Source organism: Gouania willdenowi, chromosome 6, assembly GCF_900634775.1.
Source record: "Gouania willdenowi chromosome 6, fGouWil2.1, whole genome shotgun sequence".
NCBI classification, from domain to species: domain Eukaryota; kingdom Metazoa; phylum Chordata; class Actinopteri; order Blenniiformes; family Gobiesocidae; genus Gouania; species Gouania willdenowi.
This window is the reverse complement of record NC_041049.1, coordinates 55,438,968-55,462,707: the sequence shown is the minus strand read 5'-3', so window position 1 is coordinate 55,462,707 and position 23,740 is coordinate 55,438,968. Positions and strand designations below refer to the sequence as shown.

General features: G+C 37.2%; 1 protein-coding gene across 5 annotated transcripts; it reads left to right on the top strand.

Moving 5' to 3' along the window:
• Nucleotides 1–436: 436 nt before the first annotated feature.
• On the top strand, nucleotides 437–22,517 carry anln2 (anillin, actin binding protein 2). 5 transcript variants are annotated; one of them, XM_028448763.1, is made up of 25 exons: nucleotides 437–588; nucleotides 1,369–1,468; nucleotides 1,573–1,743; nucleotides 2,126–2,200; nucleotides 3,765–3,937; nucleotides 4,312–4,404; nucleotides 4,809–4,898; nucleotides 5,260–5,338; nucleotides 6,150–7,220; nucleotides 7,624–7,958; nucleotides 8,075–8,169; nucleotides 10,260–10,389; nucleotides 10,664–10,799; nucleotides 11,654–11,839; nucleotides 11,916–12,042; nucleotides 12,892–12,940; nucleotides 13,187–13,240; nucleotides 13,325–13,357; nucleotides 13,471–13,492; nucleotides 16,939–17,048; nucleotides 17,284–17,337; nucleotides 18,295–18,381; nucleotides 18,489–18,596; nucleotides 18,768–18,916; nucleotides 21,488–22,517. In XM_028448763.1, the coding sequence occupies exons 2-25, from the start codon at nucleotides 1,375–1,377 to the stop codon at nucleotides 21,642–21,644; spliced, it is 3,678 nt and encodes a 1,225-aa protein (XP_028304564.1). In that variant the 5' UTR covers nucleotides 437–588; nucleotides 1,369–1,374; the 3' UTR covers nucleotides 21,645–22,517. The 5 variants fall into 5 exon arrangements, with proteins under 5 accessions (XP_028304564.1, XP_028304566.1, XP_028304567.1 ...); XM_028448765.1 differs by lacking the exon at nucleotides 4,809–4,898; XM_028448766.1 differs by lacking the exon at nucleotides 6,150–7,220.
• The last annotated feature ends 1,223 nt before the right edge of the window (nucleotides 22,518–23,740 follow it).

The window sequence follows — 23,740 nt, the reverse complement described above, 5'->3', positions numbered from 1 at the left end:
ACATTTCCAATAATTTGAGGAATATTGGCAGCACGTTTAGAATGCATTAACTATTTTTAAAAAAATATTATTTTAACTTATTAAAAAAAGAGACAAACATGGCTTATATATGTGTATATATATATATATATATATATATATATATATATATATATATATATATATATATATATATATATATATATATGGCAAGCCGTTCAGGAAATTATATATATGAGACTTAATATATATATATATATATATATATATATATGAAAAACACCACACAGAACGACCGACAGACTTTTATTCTGCTGCGTTTGATAAACAAAACATATATATATATAAACCAAACCTAATATAACCAAGCTTGACGCCAAGGTGGCCCGTAAAACAGCACACAAATTGCCATAAAATAGGCCGACCGGATGTAGACGCGTTTCGCGCATGCGTTGAAAGTTTTTTTTTGCAGTGCGCAGGTGTTACTTTCGCTGACGTCAGTAAATCCGCTGAAATTCAAAGTTGAGGGAGGAGAGTAAAACTTCAAATCGGGTGTTTATTTAGTCTGTGTCGCTACTCGCCACATACACTAAGCAGACATTCGCACAGGTAAGAGCACAGCTGTGTAAACCATGTAAACATTTGTCATATATGATTTCAGCTAACTTGACCGTTTGTGGTCAGAACAGCTAGTTTTAGCTCGATTTCTGCTAATAATGCTATCACGCTCATCTAGCGTGTTTGGCTTGAACACAGACAGTGAAAACGTATCGGTGGAAATACCCAATGTTACTTTAAATCAGGTCCCGGTGAAAGCAAACAGCTTGGCTAAAATTTAGCGGAAGCAGTTAGCGCCGTAAATGTTTGTGTCGAATCGAGCCAGTCGTAACGCAAAACCACTTATCTGGGCGTTGGCACAGCTTGTTTTCATTTTCTGCTCAAGTATTTTTGTTGTTTAGGTTTTAGTAATTAATGAATTCAATCCTAACCCCCATTTTCCTACTTCATACAACAGGTAAAAGTCAGAAACGGAGATTTATGACAAGGCTTTTATCAATTTGGTCATGGTTGAAGAGTGGATTAATTGCAGATGGATGAAAAATAATAAGATAATTAACTTAAGTGTTCAATTAATTCCATGTTTTGCACATGACAATATATATTGTTTCTCCTAAAGATGATTGTTACATCCACACACACAAAAGTACATTTACAGTACAACACATTATTTTTGAAACATTAAAAAAAAAAAAATAATAATAATAATAATGTGTCATGTGTGTATACTGACCCTGACTGGGCAAACACGGGCTGTGACAATGACATACTAAACATTGCAATCGCAATATAATGTGAGACACCTGACTGAAGTTATGTTTGCTTTTGTAGGTCAGCATGGAGGGTATGGAGGAAAAAGATGGCACCATTCCTTTGAAGAGACAAAGAGAACCTCTGTCTGATTCAGATGACGTTAATTTCTTAGCCCCTGGTAAGTTTGCTAACTTATTCACAGATGTACAAGCATTTAAATCCTGAGTTTTTAATTGCTAGTTGCTTGTTGTTCTTTCTCTTTTTTTGTATCTTACGTTGCAGAGGAACCTGATGGTCAGAAACGGCGGCGTCTTGAAGCAACTGGTCAGGAGAATCGTACCCCCAAAACAACATTCTCTTCTGGACGGCTGCTGGAGTTGCAGACTAAACCTGATACACCGATCGTTCCCTCAGTCCACTCTCGAGTTCTGCAACTAAGCCAGTCGATCGATGGTAACAACATTTCACTGATAACTAGGCATATCACTTGTATTTTAATCCTGTGCCAATTGTAAAAGGAAGACACTTCTCTGAAATATACAAAATAATCTAAATATAACTTAACAAATTAATGAACCCATTTAAAGGTGTTCAGAAAACTCCGAACATGTCTCTGAGTCTAAGGTGAGTGTATTTGTGGGCTGTTTTAGTTTGACTGATCCAATTCTGTTAAATGTTCAAGCACTGTGTTTTTTATTTGTTTTACTACTTAAGAAAATAACAGTTGAGCAAACTCTATATTACAGGATTAGCAGAGTTGGTGTTAAAGCGTTGACATGCCTTTTTGAAGCCTTATAATAATAGTGTGATTGTTTGTGCCTGGTTGTGGTTTCAGGAGGATTTCCTTCAGTCTCACGCTGCCTCTCAGATCCTGGGGGCGAGGACGAGATTTTTAGAGAACCTCTGCTTAGTAAGGATTGGCGCCTGTGTTAAACATTTAAACCAAATATTTGTCACACTCACATTTTATATAATACTTGTTTAAAAAGTTATGTATAAATAATGATTTAAAAAGAGCTGATAATGTCAACAAAATACAGTACGTTGCTTTGGCACAATTTTTAATGGTAGAAATGCATTTTTTTTGTGGATATATTGTATTACAATACAGTCTGGTTATTCATTTCTAATCTTTACACAGTCTGCAAATTAAGTAAACACTCAAATTTAGAATAGTTAAGATGCAGACATGAAGCGATTGGAATCATTTCTGCTTACAAACAAAATCTATGTAAAGCAAGGAATCTGTCTGTCTCAAATATCTCAGCGCATCAGGATCAGACTGACCTGAGAGTTTCAACATGGCTGCTGCTTGGTTCAAGGGTGTGCAATGTCGGATTTGTTTGGTCAGCAATGATAACATTCATGAATTATTTCATAAAATTGTCTTAAATGCAGCTTTGCAGAACAGCTCAATCCGTTTGAGATGTTAACTTTGTATGTTGCAAATTTTTATGCGCTGACTATGACGACGACATGAATTGTAGACAATCAAAACTGTAAGGCTTTCTGGTGCCTTCTCATTTTGAGTTCACCAAGCCCTTCTGAGCTGTGACTGTGGAGGTACGACTAATGAGCCTTTGTTGAGTTTGTAGAGCTGAGTATATGCTAATTAATTATAGCAGCTTTTTTTTTTTGTAAGCCAAAATGAGTTATGGTTTAACCCAACCGTCATTGATGGTCATTGCGCCACCTATTGGTAAAAGGAAATTATTGGCATTATATTTGCACAGAACATTGCAGGAAAGTTTGTGATATAATCCTTGAAAATGGTCAGCTACGTCTCAGCAATTTACAATGTCTGCCACACCCCGACTTGCAACACACCTCAAACGTGCGCCACCTCCTGACATGCGTGTGGTTGCGAGGGCCTGTTCAACAGTGCCTGCAGCTGTAATTTTGATTGTAGTTTTGAAGCAACAGCTCGACAATAACACACTGTTTCGGTTTGTTCCGCATAGCAGAAGAGAGAGCAGAGGAGAAAGGAGATATAAGTCTGTACTTTGGTCAATCACAGCCAGCAGTTAATTCAACAGCTGTTCTATCTCCACTATTCAGGACGCTGAGTGAAAAATCTAACTTTATAATGACCCACGCATCATTACTATAACTCTGCTGCTTCATGCCTCGATGAAGCCTGTTCTTTTTGCCGAGGTCCGTGTGTGTGAGAGAATTAAATTTGCATTAGGAATTGAGAGTTTACAAGGTCATTTTAAACTTTTATTCTGATTTAAAGAGGAATTAAAGCTCCCATGTAAACCATCCATGAAAAAGCTACTTAACCTCCCACTTTTTTCGGGACGCTCCTGTCATTTTACATTAGACATTGGGACACAAATCAGGTTGCGTGTGTAAAAGCGAAACTAAAAGGATTTAGTCACCTAAAAAAATAGAGCCACTTAATAACAAAATACACATTTTTATTCTTGATTGTATATTTGGAATGATTTCTAAGATTTATCTTATTTGATCAGGCAAGAGAGAATTTAATCAACGCATGGAACGATTCAAAGTGCCGGTCGTCCAGGATAGTCCTTCCTCCTCACCAAACAACTCGAGATTCTGCTCTGACTTTGTGTCCGCCATTCAGCAGAAACTGCAGGGAAGTACAACGCCCAGCTCAAAGCAGGAATCTCGCATGCGCCAGGTTGGTTCAACAACTAACATCGCTAAAATCTACCAGCGTTGAATCAGACTCCACTTGTTTTGATCACATCTTAAACATTTTAGGAACCATTTTTTAAGAGATTCCTTTGTATAACCTTTAAGATGAAAAGATGGAAGGTCACATCATAGTTGCTAAAACACGTGGAATCAGTATCTTTTGAGCTATTGAAATAGTTGGACAGTAAATGAGTTGCACATCCATATTATGCTCTAGCACGTGGTTCAAATTACAACCCAAGGCTTTTTCTTGTTTCTGTGGAGCTTTTCAAACCCAATGTATTTTTGTTCAGTAACTTTATCTGGACCGGCTCTGTTGTCAAGTTTATCTAATATATTTATCGTTTCATGGATCAGGAAAGAGAGCAGGAGCTGAGCCTGTTGCATTTGCAGCCTATCACTGAGAACGCCTGGCTGAAAAGGAGCACCTCAGATCCCTCTTTGAATGAGGTAATTAGCCATTTTAGTACCATAATCCCTTGTTTCATAGCCTTTTATCAGCAATTTTGGTACAAATGAGATTTTAATTGTCATTTTAATAAATGGTTGTAGGGTCTTGTAATTTAAATTATTTAAACTTTTTTTCATGTTTATTACTTTCACACATGGCTACCTAAAATTTTTTAAATTACTTTTTTCAGTTTTGAAACATGGAAGCAAGCCATAAGTAATAAACAGAAGACTGTTGAATGGAATTTTTATAATGGCAAACTAGTAACCACATCTATTATATTAAAAATTAGCGAGTATACTTAACAGTATTTTCAGGGACGTTAACCAGCGCTCACTTTTCTTTTTTGTTATTATATAATTTATTTGATTTTGTTATGAGTGACTGTATGCGCCTTTATCAGAGATGGACTCCTGTTCTCGCCTCTTTGTCGTCATCCTGGGTCCCCAGAACAAAGAGGAAATTTCTCTGGCCGCCCACCAAACCCTGGGAAGTGAGTCAGTGGTTTAAAGAATAGAATTCACTGGGAACTTTTTGTACTTGGGTAATGACTGGAGGCACTGTAATCAATTGAGAATAACGATCACAGCAATAGTGTCCTTTTGGAACTTCTGGGGTGTGTGTGAAGGAGGAGTCTAAGATGCTTTCTGAATGTCAGAGTGACTCTGCCTCTTATAAATGCCTTCACTCACTTTATCTGTAGCCTACATATAATCACTTTAATGACATTTCTATATTACAACTGGTATCTTCACCTCTTCCAATGGACTCCAGTCTTTAATCTCCAAAGAGAGCTCATTTTACCATTGCCTTTTTGTCCCCCAAATTCAAATGGTTTTATTTTGAAATTCCAGCAGGTTTCTGGAGATGAAGAGATCAAAGATGACAGCTTCTCTGAAGCCTCTACATCTGGAGCTGATTCTAATGTGACAGGTAAAGCTTTAACCATGAGAATAAATGCAGTAAATGAACATCCTTTAAAGCAGAGATGGCTAATTATTTGGTCGGCCTAGTTCTAAGACATATACTGTGACTTGTTCCTCGTCCGAAGTGGTTAATGTTTGTTATCACAGGAAGGATGTCCCAGAACATTAAAATAATGAATCAGCAACAGGTCAAGGGGCGCGCAAGCCTCACTGATGCTTTTGGCAAGGGTAGGCTGGCATTTATTTATCTGATTCAAAGGCTTAGCACCTATAAAACATCAACAAATGTTTCTACTGGTTCAAAATGGTGCAGCTCTTATTATTGTGAAGAAGAATTCACCAATCCTTGGTTGTTGTATTTTTACCACCTGGGGAACCTGAGCTGGGTTGCGACCAGGTGTTTGTAAAGCAGGCCTTTGATGACCACTAATTCAGTCATTTTTAAATGTCTTCTTGCTCTAACACTCCTGAATCTGATGAAGGGTTATCGTGCTGCTCTGCAGAAGTCTGCTAACAAGCTTCTGACCGGTGTTAGAGCATGGAGATGTTGAAAATCTGCCCTCAAGGGCTATGTTTGGACACCCCTGGATTAGATCGTTGTGAAACTACTTAGTTTTATCCTACTGATGTGTTGTTGCAATAGTAGCAACAGTAAATTCACAGTAGAATTGCTTCTGTCCAATATCAGATTTATGTGAATGACTTTCTTTTGCTAATGATGTTTAAATGGGTATTTGTAGGTTTTGTAAAATGTAGAACAGCAGCAAAAACTGTAACTGATCATCTCACGATAAGATGCAGGCTTCCTTCTCCAACAGGTGGAACAGCACGTGATGTCACCACTGCTCCCGTGGCATCTTTAAGGCTCGGAAACGTTAGTGATAAACATCAACAAAGGGCTATTCATGACGCTAAACGACTTCGTAAAGAGGAAGAGCCTGTAGTTTTACATAATGACGAAGAGCAGTCGAGTACCCAACACCCAGAGACATTAACGGTGCAGAAGCTTTCCTTCTCTGAGGATCTGGATTTCTCCAAATCAGCTTTCAATGAAGATTTGATGAAGTCTGAGCTAGAGGGTTCATTGGCGTTAGCTTCTCCTTGTGAATTAATTATGAAGGAAAAGGCTGAACAAAGTCCCTCTGAGGTGTTCAGTATTGACGAAGATGAAAAGACAGAAGAATCTTCATATGACATGATAGAGCCTTCAACTGATGAAGAGCTAAGAATATGGAAATACCCGCCTTTCAGTGTATATGTAGACGAAGAGACGGGTATAGATGATGAGGCAGTGCATGCTAAAGTGCCGATATCGACTGATTTACATGCAGACGTCTCCATAAAGACACATCATTTATCACAGATGTTGGCAGATGAGAACCGTCAAGCAGAAGCAGACAAATTTGTTCAGGAATGCTGTGCAGATGAGGGAGACAACTCAGCTTTAAACATGGAAACCAGTGAGAGTATGGTAGATGCCAACCTTTGTTCTCCAAAGAAAAAGCTGGACGACACAGAAGGACAAACTCATGTTAATGACAAATCTAAAAGAAAGAATGTTTTGGATCCACAGTTGGACTGGAGAGACTCAGAAAAATGTAAACAAATGGAAAGTTCACTTTATGAAAATGCATCCCAAACTCTGACAGAAATGGAGACATATCAGGCCCCCCCATATAATGTTGATGAAAATGACAAAGCTCAGACTTTTTCAGAGATTCAGATGTCACATCAGCATGATACAGGGATGCAGGCTGATATTCAGGATGATGCAGTAGAACAGATTAGTGATGTAAGCAGAGGTGAAAGCTCAAAGAAAGTCAACTTCTCCCTGGAACCTGACCTGATCAACATTTCAATGGATTCTACAGCAGCAACTACTCTGTCAGGTAAGGCTGGCCTCAGGAGGTCTGCTTGAACTGAACTCCCTGTGAACACTTAAAGAGACGGAGTGCACGGGTGGTGAAATTTGTCGATGGTCACTAAACCACTGAGCAATGATGAGTATAAAGAAAAAGAGACAAAAGAATGGATTAATTATGCACAAATGTGGTGTTGTCCTAAAAAAAAACCACACACACGTTGAAATGAAACACCCCTTGTATGTAAACAATTGGACCAAATGACTTGGCCTACTTTATTTTATTTTTGAGAACTTGAAAGATCACATAGAGGCCAAACATTTGGCTGGACATTATATCTTGTGTTATTTCTTTCTTTTTGATCATTTGTCGTCGAGGTAATTTTTCATCAATTGTGGTCTTTTTTTTTTCCCCACATTTTTTTGCTCAGATGCTGAACTGAGCTCCAACGAGACGAACGCTGCTGAAATAATTGACCAGATGTTTGACGAGGTGCTGGAATACGCGGAGAAGATGGAGGATGAGCAGCAGGACAATGAAGACACAGAGGAAAGAGACAGCGGTATCTATACCTGCTCTGGAGACAAGGTCCAAGCAGAGAACAATGCTGACAAGGGGAGATGTGAAGAGAAGTGCCAGGCCAACACGAGCGAATGCGATGAAAGGAAAGCGTTTGAAAGCACCAGTGATGAGCTTCTAGGTTTTCCACCTACTGGTATCCTCTCTCCTCTCAGCAAGTCCATAGAATCTGCAGTTACACCACTTGTAAGGATGTATTTATTTTATTTCACTCAATGCCATTTTTTCCTAAATCAAACAAATAAGAAATCAGTTTTAGATTAACATGTATCCTGACAGTACGATTAATTTTTCACAATCAGCGTCTGGCTGCGTCCCAAGAGTCCAATCCTCCTCCTTTGCTCCAAACTCCAGAGGAATCATCTGAACAACCAAAGGAATCTGCTCCTTTGTACAGGTAGTTAATGCTGCACTCATCTTATAGTAGGGCTGCACGATTTTGACAAAAAAACCTAATTGCGATTTTTCTGACATATTGCTATTTCGATTCCATTTACTATTTAAAAAAATATATATTTTATACATTTAAATGTATATGCGGGTTTTGTTTTTTTTTTTTTTTTCAAATTCTGTTTTCCACATCAATTTTTTAAAATGTATTTTTTTTTAGAAATATTAATCAATTTTTTCAGAAAATATTAGTTTTTAAGTTGTACTGTGAGGAACCAAAATAAATACTAATAAAAAGAAAATTAATCAAAAATGTAATAACTTGTGCTGCTTTGGGTTGCTCAAACAATCGCTAAAACTTTAAGAAATTTGATGTAAACCTCTTTTGTTTACTGAGTGATGATAAATTAAAATTGTGACGCAAAAAAATCTGTGGCCACAGGGGGCAACAGTTTCCTCTCTGCTGTTTCATAGAAGCCATTAAGGAGAGGTCCGTGTGCATGTAAATAATCCTAAAAAATTCTACTGCTGCTCAATGCAGTTGAATCCTTGTTGCCTTTATTTATATACACACTGACTTTTTTCAAAGTTTTACTGATTGTTAGAGCAAACCAAAGCAGCACAAGTTGTCATTTTGACTGAAAAAGCTGCTAAATGATGCTGAATGCTTCACCTCCCATAGAACTCAATGGACTAAAGGGCTTATCATGTTGCCAATGACGTAATTTCCACATGGCGGTGCACAGGGTAAAGCAGTCTCAGTTTAAAAGTTAATAAAACAAATATGGTGCAAAAGAATGTGTTTTGTTAGGCATAGATCTTCTAATAAGGACATTTCAAAGGTTGTAGGCCACATTTTTTAAAAACAGTAAAGGAACCCTTTTAAGCATTAACTGTTATTACAGTACTTTTATAAACACTCATAGTCTTTATCATTTTTAATAAGTGTCTATCATCTTACAAGTGCTTATTAACTGTTGATATACAGTCATATGAATATTAATAGTTTTGTGCTGATTAAGATTTAATTAACAGTTATCACAGTACCTTAAAGCTGCTATTCGGAGTTTCTGAGAAACGTCTCGATGTCCCGCCCTAAACAGCTCCACATCCTCCCACTGCCTCTCGAAATCTACCAGAAACCACGCCTCTACTTTTGTGCATGCGCATCGCGGAACACAACAAGTTGTATCGGGTCACAATGATATATGTCTATAGGTCAGGTAAGAGCCAAAATCCTATTCACCCGTTTGCTATTGTAACGTGCGGCCTTGTTTCCGTGCACAGTTCCACATTCACTTTGATTGACAGTCTCAAAAACAAGGAGTCGAAGCCTAATGGCGGGGTGCACTCGGCGATTGTTTCCATTTGTATAGGGGTCTATAGGACGAAGGAGGGACTTATATACATGAATGACCATCGGCAGTAGACCATAGTATGACTAGTTGGGTATTTTTTTGCATTTCAAAAGAAACATACATAAACATAGATTTCTCAAACTATAGATATCAGCTTTAGTAAACAATATTCTTCGATTTTTGACAAGCATCTTATATCGTCTTACAAGTGCTTGTTAACTGTTAATATACCATCATATAAGTGCTTATTAATAGTTCATTAGTGCTTATTATGCATTAATTATAAATACTACATATACACTGTAATAATGGATGAATGTTAACAAGTATCTTATAAGCATAATGCGCATTAATTAACCATTATTACTAGGAATGTCACGAAGCAACTTTTTCACTTCCGATATGCAGCCTTGCCTATCGGCCGATACTGATATTGATCCAATACGATATCAGCACGAAGCATACATACTTTTATCACTTTTTTTTGTATTGTGGAATGTTAGACAAGGCTTTATCAAGTGATGTTACTCAAACAGAAAACAATAGTCAGCAACAGTAGGTTACTGTGTTGGAGTGTGGATAGAAGTGCTAGCGCACAAAATTTCATCAGAGCGTTAATATCGGTGAATTTAGATGCAGTCCGATAAAATCCGATATTTTCTCCAATGCTCCAATATCTGAATATTTGCTCTGATTGCCTGTGTGTGTGTGTGTGTGTCTGTGTGTGTCTGTCGGACAGTATTGATGCCTATCGTACACAAAGACAGAGTAAGCTGCGCACCATTCAAAGTGTCACTCCTGGTGTTCAGAGACGAGCTGCAGAGATGTCCATTCCTCAACCTTCAGTGAACAGCAAGGAGAAGATCACGGTAAAACTGTTTTGTGCAGCGAATAGAAGGTTGGAGTCTATCAATGAGAATAAAATTATTCCTCAAGCAGGATATGTATCAAAAAGTCAAATCCATCATGTCATTGTATCCCTGTCTCATGTCTTACAATGTCCCACTCTCCCTGACTTTTTTCCTCTATTTTACGATATTCTTGTTGAGACTAGGAAGCTTTTTGGTGTATGCTGCAGGAGTTTTTGTGTAAACAGTGATTGAGAGAATAACTTCTATTATTTATTTTTTTCGTTCCTCTCAGGCTCTTAATGATGACTCGGCAAAGCTACAGATCGTGATCAATCAGACGCTGCAGGCACTGAGCTGCTGCACTGATGAAGAGCATGGCCGAGGGTCTCTGGAGGAGGCTGAGGCAGAGAAACTGCTGCTGGTCTCCTGTATGTAGGCCACATCACTTTTCCTGATCTTAGATCTCAACGTGCTTACAACTCGGGATGTACATTACCATGAATCTGACCCTATGATACAATTCATGATTAGCATGTCACAATACGATATAGCCTGGTAGTAAACGATACGATGAACATTGCGATATCAATATTGACAAATGTTACCTTTACAAGTACAAAATGGTATGAAATACTGTACCATTTACTTGTTATTGCAAGTTTAAAAAAGGAAATACATTGTAAGTTGGTACCTAACTGTAATTCAAATGCCAATATTTAAAAAAAAAACTAGTGGTATGTTTATCAAACTGTCTAATTCCATTTTTCAAAAAAGTTTAACTTTTGCTTCTACAATAGATTCATATTCTGTAACATTCTTATAAAAAACTAACCACATTCATCTATAAAAGTGCCCAGTATGTTTTATGAATATAAAGTGCAATCAACTTCCAAGCTAAAAATGCATTGAGGAGTGAGGTAGTTTAACAAGGTCTGATGTGGTTCATGAGTGACTGGGCTTTTATGTGATATGCACATGTTTGCGTAGTTTTTGTTAAAAAATTAAAAAAAATCAGGTTTGACATTTTTTGGATATATGCGATAATCGCGGACTGAAATATTGCGATTTATTGCCAAATCGATTTTTTTCTTACACCCTTACAACTGAGATGTTTTGAGTTCAAGGAGGCAAATAATGAAATGTATACAAGTGTACTGTTACGAATTTTGCTTAGTTGTTTAGTGGGGCATGTTCAAGTTTGACTTTAAACCATAAAACATAGTAAAATATACATGTACTCCTGATCTGTAAATGGTTTTGATTTGAATTACTGCTGTGTCAGGTGAAAAGCGCTCGGCCCTGCTGGCAGAGGTGACCAGACTGAGGGAGCAAAGGAGCTCAGAGTCTGCAGAAGCCACAGAGGAACATGACTACGTTTCCCAGCAGCCCTGTAGAGGCACCGTCAGCATCACAAACATCCAGCTACCTCTCAAAGTGGAATTTGTCTGCTCATCGCACAACCGCCCAGGTGTGCCAGCAACAATGCTTTCCAGCAGGTTTATCAATGAGTTACTTCATAACGACTTTTTTCCATATTGATCTAGGTCGTCCCAGTCACTACTTCTTCGTCCTGATCCGATATGGAAGCTGCACAGTTGTTGCTACTCCGCTGGCCACAGCTGCTGATGCTAAGAATGGAGACACCATCTCCTTTCCTACCGTGGTCACACTGTGAGGCACAGTTTTACTTAACATCAGCAAAAAATAAAAACAACTTTGTAATTGGTTTTAATCTTAAAACTGCTGTAGAAGTAAAACTGCATTTTAAATTAACAGGTTTTTTTTTTTTGGAACAAAAAGAAACCTAACCTTTGTTTTTTGTTTTTTAAGGTGTCTATCAATTTGATGTTACACAAATATTTTTATTGAGCTTCTTTCATGTCTTAAGCAGTGGTTTGTTTTGTTTTGTCATTTTTTATTAATTTGACAACATTCAACGTAAATACAAACAATAACAATAGTCCTGAGATTGGGCTCTAGCTTTCAGTTAAAGATATATGGTTGCAAGAAAGGACAAAGAAAAGACCTACTTCAAGAACAAATAAAGTAAGAAAAAGGTGTAAGTAGCCTATCCAATAAGGTTTAAAACTGGTCCCCATCTTCTTTCAAAGATTTAAGTCTGAGTTGTGCTGTCAACTGTTCCATTTGTATACCTGTCTGATTTATTTGTATCCATTGTGAGGCCGTAGGTGGTTCAGGTTTCAACTAGCAGGTTATCATTTTTCTTGCAGTCGTTAGGAGATGCAGCAAAAACTTCTGATCATGGGACAGATCACCCGTGAATATGTCCAGTAAAAATGTTAAAGGGTCTCTGGAAATGTTCACTTTAAGTAGCTTCAGTAACTTCAGTCTAAAAGTGTTACAAAATGGGGCACTCCCAAAATATGTGCATTTGATCACCAACAAGTCCACAGTTTCTCCAGCACTTGTTACGCCAGCTCACAGAGTAAAAAGACTGTAATGGAGTCCTAAAAATTCAGATTTGAGTCTCCTTCCACATTTTATGTTCTGTCCTTTTAGGAAGGATATTCACTCTTCATTTGAGATTGATGTGGAAGTTTACAGCCTGGTAAGAATTTTTTTTTGTTTTGATTTAAAACTGTTAATGTATTATTAAAAGTAAAACAAACTCAATCGTGGCGTTTTGGCTGGTTTAGTACACACCTTTTACTCTCATTGCAAATTCACTGTAATTTGGATATTTTTTGATTGGAAATGTTAAATGCGTTGCTTGCATCTGAATTAGCAGCAGTACTGAGTTTGTTTACAGTTTTGCTGCTGGTTCTGATTAAATAGCAATTGTTTATTTGTCCAGGACAACACTTCAGGTCCTCATTGCAGCACAGACCGAGCTTCAACCAAGTCACGGGTAAGGCTGACTTTTTCCTTAGCTTTTAAATGGGAAAATAATGCACATTAAGCTTTTTTTATATATATATATATATATCTTCAGGTCACCCCAAGAAAACTTCTGAATACTCTCACAGTGAGTGTCCCATTTTATTTTGAAGTGTGGGCAGGTATATGGGGGTTTCTTTCTATTTTTCAATTTGCACTTTACAATTGTATTTTCTAACATCTTTGTTTTTTTCTCACCAGAGATCCAGTAATACTCTGACACGTAAGTGAGTTTTTATTCATCACATAAAATCTGAAGTTTTCTTGTTTACATGAATGAGGTGACAAATTATTTTTGGCAAACTCTTATTTTTGCAATATCAGTCGAGTTTTGCAGATTAAGTTCAACATCTAAAAATGAAAAGAAAGGACCTTCGAAAAACTTTCTGTCTTGCTAATAATACAAAATATTGATAATTGCTGATAATTTTTAATGCACTGTCAGACACGCTTTTACTTCTAATAAGCAAAGACAAATAACAATACTTTCATAATGTTCAATTCAACTTTATTTATATAGCGCAAAATACAACAGTCATCTCAAGGCGCTGAACAAAATATAAAGTCCATAGTAAAAATAAAAAATCCAACAAGATCCACATAAACAAGCATTTAGCGACAGTGGGAAGAAAAAAACTCCCTCTTTTTTTATAGGAAGAAATCTCCAGCGGAACCAGGTTCCAAGGTGGCAGCCATCTGCTTCGACTGGTTGGGGTTAGTGAACAGAGGGACAAACAGAATAGGATAGAAGGATAGTCCATCCGAGTGTTCTACACCAGTTGAGCCGCGAACCATTGATCAGTGCATCCGAGTGTCCCAGATTAGTTGAGCCATGAGCCATTTATCAGGAACCGCCAGCTCCAGCATCAAGACACCTGAAACAGAAAAGAGAGCAGAGGGTGAGGATAAGGCACAGACTGCAAGAAAAAAAAAATATATATGGGGTGGATATCATAGTAACTGAGGGGTATTCCATAAAGCGGGTTATGTTCAAACTCTGAGTATGTCCGGGCTCAAATGTGGGAAACTCTGAGTATCCCATTCCTTAACGCGAGGTATGTTCTTCTCTGAGTATATTACCATGGCAACATTGTCCGTGAACTAAACCTGGTCACCTAAACACCGTTTCTGAACACTTTAATGAACCTTAACACTTTTCTCTGAAACACATTCGTAACATCACACACCACAGACGTGTTCACATGCTCGTGTGAAGCAGTGTGAGCAGTGTGATGGGCTATGCAACGAGGAAAAGAAGTGGGGGTTATCTACAACCCAGCACAACTGTGGCCCTGGACAATCATCCCATTGAATCCCATTAGAGCTATGTGTAGATTGTGGATCGTGTTTGAATATAATGTTGGTGTTCTACTATATAATCTTAGTTCTCAGTTCCTATTTTTAGGTTTAGAGCTTTTTTCCTAATGGTTACTGTAGGTTAACGCTATTATACAGTATATGCTTTAGCAAATAAGTAGGTTTTGAGTTTACTTTTAAAGGTAGAGAGAGTAGCAGCCTCCCATATTAAGACTGCGAGCTGGTTCCAAAGGCGAGGCACTTGGTGGCTGAATGCTCTGCCTCCTGTTCTACTTCTAGATACTTTAGGAACTTCCAGGAAACCAGCGGACTGAGAGCGGAGTGTTCTGTCCGGACGATAGGGCACTAACAGGTCTTTAAGATACACAGGAGCTTGATCATGTAGAGCTTTGTATGCTAACAGGAGGATTTTAAACTCTATTCTAGATTTTACAGGAAGCCAATGAAGAGAACCCAATACTGGAGAAATATGCTCTCTCCTGATAGTACCTGTTAATATTTTAGCCGCAGCATTCTGAATTACCTGGAGACTTTTTAGTGAGTTACTAGGACATCCTGACAGTAGAGAGTTACAATAATCTAGTCTAGATGTAACAAATGCATGGATTAATTTTTCAGCATCACTCCGGGCCAAGATATTTCTGATTTTAGAGATATTACGGAGGTGGAAGAAGGCTGTCCTTGTGATTTGTTTAATATGAGAATTAAAGAATAAGTCAGTATCAAAGATAACGCCTAAGTTTTTTGCTGTGGTGCTGGGTGACAGAGTAATGCCATCCAGAGACACTATTTGCTCTGATAATTAATCTCTAAGGTGTTTTGGACCAAATAAAAAAAAGTTTTATCCTGGTTAAGAAGGAGAAAGTTACAACTTATCCAGGATGTGATATCTTTATGACAGGCCTGGAGTTTTAATAACTGATGAGTTTCATCAGATTTCATTGAGAGATAAAGCTGTGTATCATCTGCATAGCAATGGAAATTTATAGTATGTTCTCTGATAATATTACCTAGTGGAAGCATATATAATGTAAAGAGTATTGGTCCCAGAACTGAACCGTGTGGAACTCCATGATTAACTCTGGCGTGCACTGAGGAGAGATTATTAACATGAACAAAGTGGGTTCTGTTTGACAGGTAGGATTTAAACCAACCCAGCGCTGTTTCTTTAATCCCAAAAATGCTTTCCAGTCTCTGCAGCAGTAGATAATCCACTGTATTGAAGGCTGCACTGAGATCTAAGAGCACCAGAACTGAGACCAACCCTCTGTCTGAGGCTAAAAGGAGATCATTGGTTACTTTGACTAAGGCAGTCTCTGTGCTGGGCTCTAAAGCCAGACTGAAAGCTCTCTTATAAATTGTCCCTATGTACGTAGGTGATCACATAGTTGATCTGCGATGACTTTTTCAAGAATTTTGTAAATAAAAGGGAGATTGGATATTGGTCTATAATTGGTCAAGTCACTTGGATCAAGGGTTGGTTTTTTTAAGGAGTGGTTTGATTACAGTGGTTTTTAAGGCCTGTGGTACATAACCTGTTACTAGAGATGTGTTAATCCAGTTCATCTTATTAGTCCTGATTAGTGGAAGAACATCTTTAAATAGTGGAGATGGGATTGGATCTAAAAGACCGGTTGTTGGTTTAGAAGCACTAACTATTGAGATCAGTTCAGATAGACTCCATTATTGAAATTATTGAGCACTCCTGCAGGGGGACATTAACTTTGTTTCTAATTGTTAGAATTTTATCAGTAAAGAAGTTGATGAAGTAGTCACTGCTCAGGTTGATTGGAATAGAGGGTTCAACAGAGCTGTGGCTTTTGGGATGTTTAGGAATGTATTTTGAGATTCAAACTGCTGTAGAATTTGATTTTGACTTAACAGAAGAAACCTGACGCCATTTGCAGTATATTGTCAGTGTGTAACATAAAATTGACTGACACCTTTAAAAAAAATGTTTAAAAATTGGCATTTGAAATATTTTGAGACGTCAGGTTTCTTTTCTTAACCTGTTAACTTGGAATTCAATTTAAATTTTACAGCACTTTGAATCTCAAAATAAATCCCTAAACGATATAGTAAGCATTTTTTTTTTTCTTTGCTTATTCAAGTAAAACTGTCTGTGTATTCAAAATCATCATCAATTATTAAAATATTCATTATTATTAATATTTCATACTATTATTATTAGCTAGAAAGAGTGTTTCTAAGTTCTTAAAATAAACTTTCTTTCTTTGATTATTGTTAATAATAATCAATTAAACCTAATTGACATGTAATCTAGTGCATTATTGCTCTTATAATGTAAATTATTTTAAAAGTATTTGTTATTGGTTTGTGCCTCTTATTCAGCTGTGGCTCTCCCTGCGCTGAAGACTCGTCGCTCCAGTAACTTCTGTCTTGTGGGTTCACATAAGCTCACTTTGGCCTCATTTGGACACAACAAGTTCCCATTGGATAAGGTATTTATAGAGTGATTTTGAAATCAACAGGAAAAAAACCTTGGATCCTAAAATATGCCATGTAACAAAGCCACTGTCACTGGGGTTTTCCCTACAGTGTTTTTCGAAGCACAGCATTAGTGTTTCCTGCGCACCCTTTAATCTTGTTCTTTTATTCCTACACATGGGTGAGCTCACCCCAATGTAATGTCTGTCTGACCCGTCTCTCTCCCTCCCCCTCGGCTCTTCCACTCAGATGAAACTTGAAGGAAAAATCAGGAGGCTGCTTGGAGATGAATTTCAGGAAAAGGTTTCACACTTTGCTTAGCATCGTCACCTTCTCTTTTTCTTCCTGTTCGTGCTCTCTAACTGTAACTCACTCCTCCTTCACCCTGATAGGACTGTGGCAACTGATCCTCAGCATGACTCATACTGGGTTGCCACAGTCATTAAAACATTGTTGTTATACCTCTACATGACTTGCATTAGTGTACAATATTGTGGAGGAATTATTGCCTTTTTTTTGTTTTGTTTTTTTTAATATTAAAAATGTAAAATAGTCAAGTTTTTGTAGTTTGGCTATGTAACCACAGTTTTAGCTGGATGTGTTGTACAAAATGTAGTGTAGGAAGATATTTTTTTACTTAACATTATAAAAAGCATTTGTTACCATCATATGCTGCTCTATACTTGGTATCTGTTGATTGGGAATCATTTTTAATGGGAAAGACCTTTGATTTTTAGCTTTGGAGTTTTCACGACCATAATATGGTTGTACCTACTCCTCCATAATGGACAGATCTCACTGATTTTAGAATAATCTGCCTTTAGCTGTAAGGTATGAAAATGTTTTTAAAGTTTCTGCAAGATCCTTATATCTTGTATTTAATCTTAATTAATTTCTTGTGTTTTTGACAGTTTTCTTTTTAAATCTAAATTGTGATTACCTAGTAACATTCCTAATTAGCTTTTGGTTGGTTGCTTGATAGGTACTGTATGTGAAGCTTTTTTTCATTTTTCATTGTTTTTTTTTTTTTTTTTTTTTTTGAATGCTCCCAAACCTAAACTCCTTAACTAACCACTGACTTTATAGGTTAATATTTCCTCTTACATTCATTTGTAACTAGTATCAAAACTTTTGCCTTTACGTAGATGGCTTTGGCCTCTCACAGCCTTGTGTGTTTGAAACAATCCCTTTAAACTACATCTGTTTCACTGGACATCAAGAGTTTTACAATGTTTCCCCTTTATTCCTGTGCATGTGTAGGTGCCTTTTCTCTCCCCACTAGAGGGCAACATCTACCTGCAGCTTGACAGCGTGAGCCATTCAAACGTTCTGCATCAAGGGTTTCTGGTCAGTAATTTTACCAATACTGTTACTGTGGCAATAGATAAACATAAAATATTCAAGTTCACTGTCTTTTTTTTGTCTCTCTCCTTTGGTCGTGCTGCTGTTTCTAGACTATGTTTGAGTTGGTCAGTGGATACGGGGTGTGGAACCGCAGGTATTTTTTGCTGGAGGGATGCAACATGTACTACTGGAACCACCCAAATGACAGGGAAATCAAAGTAAGGACTGATTCAAATAATAATAAACATTCAATCATCTCACTTGCATAAATTAACACCCATTGCGATTTTTATCCAGTATCCAAAAACATCATTTTCTTCAGGCCTCCAAAGGGTTGGGAGCAAAACAACAGAGCGTTTAATGTAAATGTGTTTGTTTCTAATTCCTAGGAAGCTGAGGGCTGTCTGTCTCTGTTCAGCTTTCCCAGTCAGTGCGTGCGACCAGTCAAGAGAGACTCCTGCGCTCGACCTTTCACCTTTGAGCTGGTGAACAATGCCCCACAGCTGCAGCAGGACAACAATCAGGATGGTTTGGCCAAGTAAGCATGACAAAGAACTCCATGGAGATACCTAGAAGTTAGGTCTTTAACCTGTAATCAGGATCTTTAGACTGATTGGAATCAGTTTGTATACTTTACAGAAGTGGTTTTCTATGGCATCCTTTTCAGTTATTAATGCACTTTTTTAAGGACAATCTATTGATTAAAGCAGAACTAAGTAACTTTTTCACCTTAATAAATCCTTCTCATAGTCCCTGTGAGGGTAATACAAGTGTTTATGGGGTGATTGGGGGTCTTTCATCACCCCCTGCTGTCTCTGGCCAGAAAACAGCACTTGCAACTTTCCATGCCTCCGACCCGATGGGAAGACGTACTGTTTTACAGCTGCCCAATACAAACTAATGCAAGATTATGACCAGCCCTGTGGCTGCGCACGGTTGTCTACAAATTCACTTTTCTCAAACTTATATCATAACGGAGCCCGCAAAAAAATGCAGAGAATACCTCCATGCAGTGACAGCAGCAGCACACAGCAATCACGTACTGTCGTCACGGCAACAGGCACACACTCGCAACCCAGCGCTCCATCAGGCAGCACACACGGCAAATATCCTTCCATCCATTTTCAGAGCCGCTTTGTCAGCACACAAAGACATCTCCACACTCTCTTCCATATTACTCCCACATCATTCATTTATTTTACTCTTCCTCATACTGTTCATATGGTCACATGGGACTGTGTGTGTGAAAGCATCTTTAGTGTCACTGTTGTATTAAGATTTTTCAGTGATCGGTTGTTACCGTCTTGGGAGAGCAATGGTGTACTTGTAGCTATGGGGTGGGGCAGGCGGCGGAGGGTGCTGAGTGTTTACGACAGTGACATAACCAAAAGGGACCTTTAGGGGGAGCGCTAACCGCAAGGTACTTAGTTCTGCTTTAAGTGGTTATAGCTTTCTTAGAGCATAACCAGCTCACAACCTCAACATAACTTTTTGAACTCAATAGTTATAAGTAAATATAGATAGGGTCCCCACAGTCGTGAAATTCCTGGAAAAGTTATGGAATTTAAAAAAATTAAAAGTCATGTAATAATTTTACTGTTTTGGAAATATAGCCTCTTTTATTTTAATGTTTAAAATGTATTAAACTCCAAAGATGCTGAGCGTTATCTCAAATGGAAAGTGCTGCATACCGGCAGCATCATTGAACGGGAATCTAAGATCTCACAAATTCAATCAGAATTTACCTATTTCCAAGTCGGTCTATCTTTTTTGTTTTGTATTCGTTGCATCGTCTTTTTCAGATCAGATGTCCTTAAAGGCTTTTAAAGGTCCTAAAATCTTGCCAAGCATGCTTAATAGGGTTGAGTTAACTAGTACTTATTTATTTAATGTTTCGAGATGTCTTTTCCGTTAGCTAAAGTTGCTAGTTTTTAACACATTAGGCTACATGTTTCATGGTGTTAATGCCTGACATTGTCCCAAAATATGGCGGTGAGGGTTTAGTTTTGTCATAAAGCTATTTTCATTTTAGGAGGTGAATTTCGTCATATCGCGTCATATTTTGCGCAGTAGTTGACAGTTAATGTTAAATAGTGAAAAACGTAGTGTAAATGCGTGATATTGTCCTAAAACATGCATATGAGGTTATATTCCCTGTCATATTACAAATTCAGCTTGATTTATTTATTTTTAGAAAATAAGTAAAAAATAATTTATGCAAAATTTGCATTTCTGAATCAGGAAGGGAGTTATTTTCTTCCCATCCATTTGCCCGATATCTGAAAATCTGGGGTTATATAAATAGTTTAGTTTGGACAAAGAAAAAAGTGGAAAAAATAATAAATACCAGAGGTGGAAGTAACTGATTACAAGTACTCACATTACTGTAATTGAGTTGCTTTTATGGGTACTTGTACTTTTTTGAGTGTATTTCTAAATCAGTGATTTTACTTGTACATGCATACATTTTAAAATAAATTTGTTACATTTCTAAACCTTTACTGAGTACATTTTTATGCAATATATTTGGTTTTAAAATGATTAATCAAATACATCACATCATAGCCGACCAATCAGAGACTAATCAGAGAAAATTAATATATTTTTTTGCATTTAATTAATTGGTGTTATTTTATTTTAAAAATAATTGTATTTTATACAAATGCCTTCGTGAAAAATAAATCAAGTTCCAATTGTGCAAGATTTCATCTCTTATGTTATACTATACAATACATGAGATGTTTACTGTATGCAAAGGAACAGTGGCAAAATTTATTACCAAAAATAAACATAGGGGGTGAAAATAACTTTTACTTCGAGTACTATTTAATTGAGCTACTTTTTACTTGTACTTGAGTGTTTTATGTATGACTTGTACTTGAGTACAATTTTAGCCAGGTAGCAGTACTTCTGCTTGAGTAGGATATATCAGTACTCTTTACACCTCTGCTAAACACCATAATATGAATGTATCTTAAGACGAAGTGGTACATTAGTATGTACAATAATAAAACGTCTTTTTGGTCATGATTTGTTCTTCTGTTTAAAGTGCCAGTGTGTTCTCTGTTCACAGCCCCCATGGTGGTGACTTTTTTTGTCTTTATTTCAGGTGCTGGTTCTCAGCAGACACAAAGCAGGACAGATTAGACTGGATGGAGAAGCTCAGCCAAGCTCTGCTGGACTTTCACACGTGGAATCGGACGCCGATGGACAGCGAGACGTCCAACATGTCCACCAGTGGGAGCCTGAGAGAGAGTTTGCTTTGAATGCCTCACAGATGTAAACTGGGTAGGAGAATGTCCCATCAGGCTTTGCACCTTGATGCTGTTTCACCACCTTATATTAATTTACCTTTGGGAGCCGTGTTGACATTCATTGGGATTTGCTTTATTGCATGAATCTTTCCTGAATCCAATCGTTGGTTGCTGAGTCACACTAATTTCCTTTTTTAGTTTATTGGATTTTTGTTAAAATCTGTTTTTATTTTGATGTGACTTATTTTTCTTTAGCTTTCAGCTGCTTTTCTTTGGTAGCAGTGAGACCATTCGGTCACTTTCATCAGATTAATCTTCTTTTGTGACTCACATACTTTATGAATTCTAAAACTATTTACTGTCTGATTGTATTTAAACTGGGAACAGGAACACATTTATGCAGAGACACTATTGATTATTGAAGGAGGAAAAAGTCAATCATACTGATACATATACAGTGTCTTTGAAAGGACTGGAAAGTAAAAACTATTCAAATGTGAAGGAAATACTTGCTCGCCTTTAAAGTGGGAGGTTTTTTTTTTGTTTCTGAAATTATTATTTTGATTTTAGAGCGGTGAGAATTTCTTCTTGATTTCTTCTGTTTGACAGATTCTGGTCTAGAGTTGGAGGCTGGGCAATGAACTGATGTATTGTTACTGTTTTTTGATTTTTCAGCTTGTTTTCACATTTATTATATTGCACAGTGCTTTGGAGTTGTATAATCAATTATACAGGCTTTTCAAACACTGACTCAAAGCAAGAGACGATCATAAACTGAGAGCAACCCTGAACATAAACTTAAATGTTAAACTAACCTGGGTGCGAAAAATACTTTAGAAAAAAAAAAAAAAAACTAGATAAATGCTTCTGTATGAGAAACAGAATTCTGCACAAATATTAGAAAGTGTGTCAGTCAAATGATATTGATACTTAATTATTTACTCTCCCTAAAATTCCATGTTGAATGTTATCCAGTGATTTACTAAAAAAGTTTGTTTTTGGTGCCCTGAAGTCGTGTGAAAGACACACATGTTTCAGACTAAACACAGTGTGAAGCACATTTACACCCATTTTATGTGTTTGTATTGTAACATGAAGGCTGCCGTGATGCTGCTATAAGTGTCGTCTCTCCTGTCTGATCTGTCGTTTCTGTCACTTTGTGACTCTGTTATAAATGTAATTGTGAACTTTCAATGCACACTTGATGGAAGGTACCAATAAACTGAATGAATTGAAGTTACTTGATGAATTGCTTTTTTTTTGGGGGGGGGGGGATATTTTCTGCAGTAATCTGTATCAAACTAAACACAAAATGTGTAGAAATCTGGCAACATTAAAACTTACCTGTAAACACTGAACTGAACTACTGCATTTAATACTGCAAACAGTGGCATGTTTTCATCTATTTTAAATATATACGCTTACTGCACAGGTGCAAAGTATCACTTGCATAATCTTGAGAGCATCGAGTGTTGCATCATGATGGACATCAATGTGTTCAAGAGTTGGAAAAAATTAGACGAACTTAACAAATGTAGGTGGTCAATTTAATCTAAGCATGGTATTGTAATAGTTTAACATGTAAGTCAGTTTGGTGAAAAGTTGGTTTTGGAACGGTGTCTTATCAAGTGTTGGACATTCGGTCAGGCCGGACATTGGTAAATGGCGGCCCTAGGTCTAATTTTACGTGGCCCCCAAAGTAAACAAACAATATGGCAGAAAAATACAAATAAAATACAGTTAAGGACAAGAAAAACACAAATTCTACAAAAACAGAAAATTCTACAAAAACCCACAAAACTACTACAAAAATGAACAAAACAATAGTAATAAACAAAATTACTCCAAATAACACAAAACAAAAAGACATGGAAAAACGCTAAATGACTCCGCAAACCCGCAGTACTAAACAAGCTAAACGACAACAGAAATATAAATGACTCCAAAAAATGCAAAATGACATAAATACACAATGACTCAAAAAATTTACATTTTACACAAAAGGACAACAGAAATGCACAAAATGCAATTATAACAAGCAAGACAACAAAAACATACACACAGTGACAGAAAAACACAGAATTACTATAATAACTTTCTTCTTTCCG

What these genes read in the sequence shown, in the direction of transcription:
- anln2 (XM_028448763.1), top strand. Translation starts at nt 1,375, where the DNA reads ATGGAGGGTATGGAGGAAAAAGATGGCACCATTCCTTTGAAGAGACAA. An exon ending in AATCTGCAGTTACACCACTT is followed by an intron (nt 7,959 to 8,074) that starts GTAAGGATGTAT and finishes TTTCACAATCAG; the next exon opens with CGTCTGGCTGCGTCCCAAGA. An exon ending in CAAATGACAGGGAAATCAAA is followed by an intron (nt 18,597 to 18,767) that starts GTAAGGACTGAT and finishes TCTAATTCCTAG; the next exon opens with GAAGCTGAGGGCTGTCTGTC.